At 49.8% G+C, this 6000-nt stretch overlaps 1 protein-coding gene across 2 annotated transcripts in view; it reads right to left on the bottom strand.

Annotated features, from left to right (window-relative positions):
• Nucleotides 1-407: 407 nt before the first annotated feature.
• KIF13B (kinesin family member 13B) overlaps nucleotides 408-6000 on the bottom strand; it is a 128600-nt gene continuing 123007 nt past the window's right edge. For both annotated transcript variants that reach the window (XM_051811961.1, XM_051811969.1), the window contains one exon: nucleotides 408-4852. In XM_051811961.1, coding sequence (XP_051667921.1) covers nucleotides 4560-4852 — 293 coding nt within the window. In that variant the 3' untranslated portion in view covers nucleotides 408-4559. The remainder of the gene's footprint in view (nucleotides 4853-6000) is intronic.

Raw genomic sequence — 6000 nt, 5'->3', positions numbered from 1 at the left:
TGCCAACGAGAAAGGGAATAATGTGCCCCAGGGAGGGGTTTTAAGATCATCTCAGTGCCCTGGAATATTGAAGAGGGGACTCGTCACCCCAAGGCCTTTTTGACCCACAGGGTTGGTTCTGGCAGTTCCCTGAAGCAGCAACCTCCTCCCCTGCAGCTGTCCCCACGGATATGAGGAAAAATTTCTTCATGGAAAGGGTTGTCCAGCCCTGGCACAGCTGCCCAAGGGTGGAGTTCCCGTTCCGGGAGGGATTTAAAATCCTTGTGGATGTGGCACCTGGGGAATGGCTCAGTGGTGGCCTGGGAATAGCTGAACTGCATCTTGGAGGACTTTTCCTACCTAAACTATCCCTGATTCTAAACTCTTTGGTGACACAGACTGGCCCAACAAAGCACAGACTTCCCAGCTCTAAAGAAGACGTTTATTCAGGTCCTGCAGGCGGCATCGCACGTATATAATACAATATTACAGTCATTTAGTTTTGTACAGATACAATTAAAAACTTTACAGCTCATTACAAAGTCTCTTTGGATTTCAGCTCATTTAAAGTACACAGAGCCCCCCCCTCAGTGGCAGTGACCCCTTGGTATGTACAGACCCCCGACACGGACACACGAGCTGGGACCGGCTCCCCCGGGGGGACAAGGGACATGGGGGGGGGGCTGCAGGGAACCCCAGCGGTCCCTGGGTTAGGAGGAAGGTGGAGAGGGCAGAAAAAGAGAGGAGATGGAGGAACAAGACACTTATTCATGACCCCAGCTCAGGGTGCCGTGTAGTGTGACCAGCCTGCACCGTTCCCTGTCGCCACCGTCCTTCCCTAAAATCCAGGCAGTCCAAGGCTGGGAGACCACCCGGCCCCTCCCCTCTGGCTGCTGCTCCAGGGATAAGGCACTGGGAAACAACGTCTTGTGCAAAGAACTGGCGGTGCCAGTGGAAGGACAACGCGGGCACCGACACGGACACAGCTCTGGCAGCTCCGAGACGGCCCCAACTGGGATGTGCAACACCCAGGCTCTGTTCCTACAGGGATTCACCACTGGGTGGGAAATGAGGGGGTTCTTGGTTTGTAGGAGAGCACAGGGGGGTTGAATATCCCACTTCCCAGGAGCTTCCACCTCAACCACGGACAAAACTCTGCTTAAGGACTCGGGAGGCGTTTCCACACAGAATCTGTTTCCATCAGTTTTCCTCAACTAAACCACATCATCAGCCACCAGAGAGCCAAGGCCCTTGGAGAAAACAGGCAGGATTTTGGACACGGAGATCAAAAAACCTCAAGAGCTGAACATAACACAGGAACAAGCCTTAGTTTGGAAAAAAAACCCAAAAAGTCCCTCTGAGAGGCCTCCTCTACGACACCCCACATCCCATGGGGAAGAAGGGACCCACGTGGGGAGGAGAGGACCCCCCTGTGGACACAGGAATGGATGGTGCCTTTCCAACCCACCAACAATCTTCCACACCAGAATCCGAGACCCCGCAGTTCAGGGACACAGCCAAGATGGAACCCCCAAGGAGACACCAGAGATGAGACACACACAACAAATTACACTTTCCTGCATTAAATATTCTCCTTCCCTGTATAAAGTGCATGAAAATCTTGGAAAATATGCATAGCTATTCACACAGCAGCCTCAGTGCTGGGCGCTTCCAGTTAAGAGCACCTCCTCCTTTAGGCTGAGAGTAGAGATTTTCTAATGTTAACAATAAAAAATATGTATTATTACCTTCATGATGGTTTTTAACTGTGTTTCTGGTTAGTTGGCTTAGCTGGTGTGAAATAACAGATGGCTTTGAGCAGAGGAATGTGCACTCACCGTGCCAAAATCTTGGAAAATATCTTTAGGAGAAACCTTGTGTGCCCAGGAAAGCTGTGGGGGAGCAGGAGGGAGTCAGGGAAGTCCTCCAGGAACATCCTCATGGCTGAATTTGATGAGTTTGGCTTTCTTGTGCTGCATCGGGGTGACTTTAGGGAGAGGTTTAGTTTCAGAAGCCCAAGAAGATGGTGAAACCCAAGAGAGCTCTGAGACTCTCCCTCCACAAAGGCACTGAGGGCTCTGGTGGCAGAGTCGCTCATGCTCATCACTCACTGATGCCTGGAAACATCTCAGCCCTGCTGAAGACTTTTGCTTCCAGGACAAGTTATCCCAGAGGAGGCAGCAAGGATGGTCTGTTAAACCATCCTTCACACCCCTCTCCATGGTTCTGTAACATGATAGAGGGCAGGAGGAAGGCAATCCAGCCTGGAGCAGTCGGGTGCAGCCTCCAACCACGTGCCCCAGATGTGCAAACACCAAAATACGTCCTCACATGGTCGGAGCTGGGGCACAAACAGGCCAGAGGAATTTATAGTGGGCAGTAAAGCCAGTGAAATATTAACCCAGCTGCCTTTGCTCGGGCCCTTCCCTCCTGCAACCTGGACACCTTTCCGTGGGTCCCACGGAACTCCCGGGTTCACAGACAGGACTTGGGCAGGTTCTTCCCTTCATACCTCCCCCAAAGGGGACACCAGGCAAACATGGAGGAGTTTTAAAGACACCCCTAAATCCAGTAACTGAAATGCTGAGACTAAACCCACACAACTACAGGGGAGGGGCTGTTTCACGTCAGCTACTTCCAGCAGCCCATCGGAACAAAGTGCATCAGAAACGTGGTCAGGGGGGAGTTCAGAGAACTGACCAGGCAGTGTTTAAGAGGCATTGAATTCATTAGAGGGTGGTCTTTCACCAGCAAGACTCATCAGACCCCCAGAGTTGCATCTATAAAACCAGTTTTAATTTTAAAACCCGGGATTTTAGCATCTGAATTCTTTACTCCCAAATTCCTGCCGTTCGCGGCTTGGATGCACAGGAGCTTCGTGCAAAGGAAAAGGAGGGAAAAACTGTACACTAAAAAATATCTTTAAAAGCTGCTCTGTACATTTTATATTAAGATTTCTTGAGGAAGATTTAGGAAACACTGAAAAGTAGTTACACCAAGCTGGAAGGATACACAAATCCCTGGAAGTCCTATGCAGGCTGCATCGGAACCCAGTTCGCTTATTTCAGCTACAGATTAGTTTCTATTTTAATTTTATTCCTTCTGCATAAATGATATTAATTACAGTAAATCAGCATAATTAGCTCCTTCTCTGAGCATCCCTATCTCCTCTGATGACAATGTAGCTTTCCCTTGGACCTCGGAACCAGATGGTTTAAGGCACTTGGATACCCACGGGCAGCGGCTGGATCGATATTAGAGTTTAATCATTGATTTAACATCCTAAATAGTCCCCACACAGCTAAAACATCTATTGCTCAAGCTCTCCAGTCCCCCCAGGATGACTAAACAAGACACGAACAGCTCAGAATAGTAAAATCTGTGGCTTTTCCATGATTTGTTGGAAAATGAGTGTGTGCAGGTTGATCCGTGCACAGGTATGGACACACCTACGGACGTCACCTGTGCCACAGGCAGTTAAAAACCAGCCACAGTTACCACAAATAAAATCAAGTTTTTATAAAAACTCCCACTTTAAAGAGGGAGCTGGGTTTTGGGGATGAGCTGGCGATGGAGGCACCTCCTCTTTGGATCGGCGCTCGGGATGGTGCCGGGAGAGGCTCCTCTGCGGATGATTGTAAAGCGCAAACATTTTGTGTTTTAAAACAATAAATAAAAATAAATAGACTGGATTAATCCCATTATGAGGACAGAGATCCCCTGCTTTGCTTAACTGGTAAAATTTCAAGGGTCTCCAAAGGTTGGGTGGGAACATGGAAGCACTTGAGTGCTGATATCTCTGCAAAAATCCTCTTGGCCCACTGGGAAGAACCAAGGGGAAGGTCCTGCCACTCTGGGGAAAGTGAGAGGGGATCCTGGCACGGTGAGAGTGCACATTAAATGGATCAAAAATATTACAGAGCACGTCATGGGCCTTCTCCCATTCCCACCAAACCAGGCGGAAAGACTGTGCTGATTTCCACAGGAGAGTGGGACAATGGGACAGTAACCCACACAGGCACTGGTTCCACTCACAAAACCCATGGGCTTTTTTAAATATAAGGGGTCTGAGGGCTCTTTATTTCCCAAAAAGTTCTCTGTTCACTTCCCTGCCTGTCTGGAATCATCCCAACTTCGCCCTTCCACTGTGGATTCCGCCACAGAGACGCAGCTCTTACGGAACTGGAAAGGAACTGTTGTTTTGGGGAGGCTTTTTAGAATCGCCCTGTACACCGAGGGGGGTATTTTGTAGCTGCTGGGAAGCCACGCCACGATCTGAACAATTTACCTCTGGAAGTTGGAAGACAGGGAGGTCACACCCACCCACCGCCACGCGCCGTCACCGGCCGTCATCGGTCACCCCCCGGAGCGCCACGATTTGTAACAGGAAACGAGGGATGGAGATCCAGCACCATGACAAGGCAAGGAATTATCGTGTCAATCACCCAAAGCAGAGAGAAGAAACCCTTCATTAGTGTTTGCCATCAACTGGGAGTTCGGGTAGGTCGGTTTTCCCTTCCCGGAGCCGTCGGCTCCGCCGGCCGCGCCCCGCGGCCTTCGCCGCGCCGGGTTGGGCTGCCTCAGTTTGCCCAGGATTTCCTGTTCTCCGCGTTCTTCTGGCTCTTCTCCAGCCGTAGTGTGGATCCTCCCTCTGCCTTGGCCAGGGCTGTGAGGGAGGCCAGGTTGGAGGTTGAGCCGGAGAAGTTGCCGCTCCGCCTGTTCTCGGTGGCGGCTCCTCCCTGCAGCCTCAGCCCGGTGCTCCGCCGGCGCGTCGGGCCCGTGGCCCTTCTGACTCTGCCCGGTTTCACCAGCAATCCGTACCCTGGGTTGCACCTGAAGTACTGCTTCCCTCCGATGGAGCCGTCGTTCTTCCCTGTGGTAAGAGAACCAGAGAATCACGGAATGGTTTGGCTTGGAAGGGACCTAAAACATCATCTCATTCCAGCCTCGACACCGTCCACTATCCCAGGTTGCTCCAAGCCCCGTCCAACCTGGCTTTGGACACTTCCAGGAGTGGGGCAGCCACAGCTTTCTCTGGGCAACCTGTGCCAGGACCCTCACAGAGGGAAGGATTTTCTTCCTAGAAAACGGGTTTTATTCTGTGTAAATGCAAGGAGGAGGCAAGGAGAACATTCCGGAAGGAGAAATGATTGTTCCCTAAAAATACACCCCGGAGGTAAAACTTCCCTGCTGAACAACAGCAAAGCCACTGCACAGAGACAGTGACTCAGAACAGGACACTCCATCTTGTCCTTCCCTCCCCACTTGCTATTCAGAGGAATTCTTTGATTTCCCCAAAAGTGGTAAATAATCTGTTCCATTAGCAAAGGAGCAGGAAGGAAGGGAAAAAGACATTTAAAAGAGCATTTGGCTTTCTGAGTTGGTTTGTAGTTGAGGAGAGTCACTGTTTCCATGTCATAAACCCTCCACAGAACAGGAGGAAATCAAAAATCTCAATTTCCCCCAGGACAGAGATCACTCCCATCCGTAAAGAGAATGGGGAAAAAATCCAACAGCTCTTTAAATGACATAAAGTCACCCCATTTATTTTAGGGGTGTTTCCTTCTTTCTATCACCATCACCACATTGGATGTACCCTCATGTGGTCAGGACTTGGACTTCTATCCCTGTTTGCAGTGTGACAAAGACACCAGTTTTGTTACTGTATTCCCCAAGTGAAGCTCCAGATGTGCCAGAAGCCATTTAAGCTCCAACAAATCAGGGTCTTAATCCTTGTGGAAACAGAAGGGGGAAAAAAAAAATCCAGTAACATCAGCAGTTGAGTTCTCAGCAGGCCAAAAATCTCACAACTCTTCCATGGAAGCTGATGCTTCTTGGGATGTGCAAATGGAATTAGCACCATGGGCTGGAGCAGCCTGACAGGGAGGGAAGGTGACCTTCCAAAATTGAAGTAAATCTGTAAATACATATATAAGTTTAATTTTTTTTTTAAATAAGGTACAAATTCAGGACTGAGAAACAGGACTAGAGCTTTCAAAGGGATCAGAGCTCCAGTTTGCT

Source organism: Manacus candei, unplaced genomic scaffold (assembly GCF_025592945.1).
Source record: "Manacus candei isolate 608988 ecotype Guabito, Panama unplaced genomic scaffold, ASM2559294v1 h1tg000007l, whole genome shotgun sequence".
Lineage (NCBI taxonomy): Eukaryota > Metazoa > Chordata > Aves > Passeriformes > Pipridae > Manacus > Manacus candei.
Note: the sequence above shows the minus strand (reverse complement) of the source record. Positions and strands in the feature narration are given on the sequence as shown.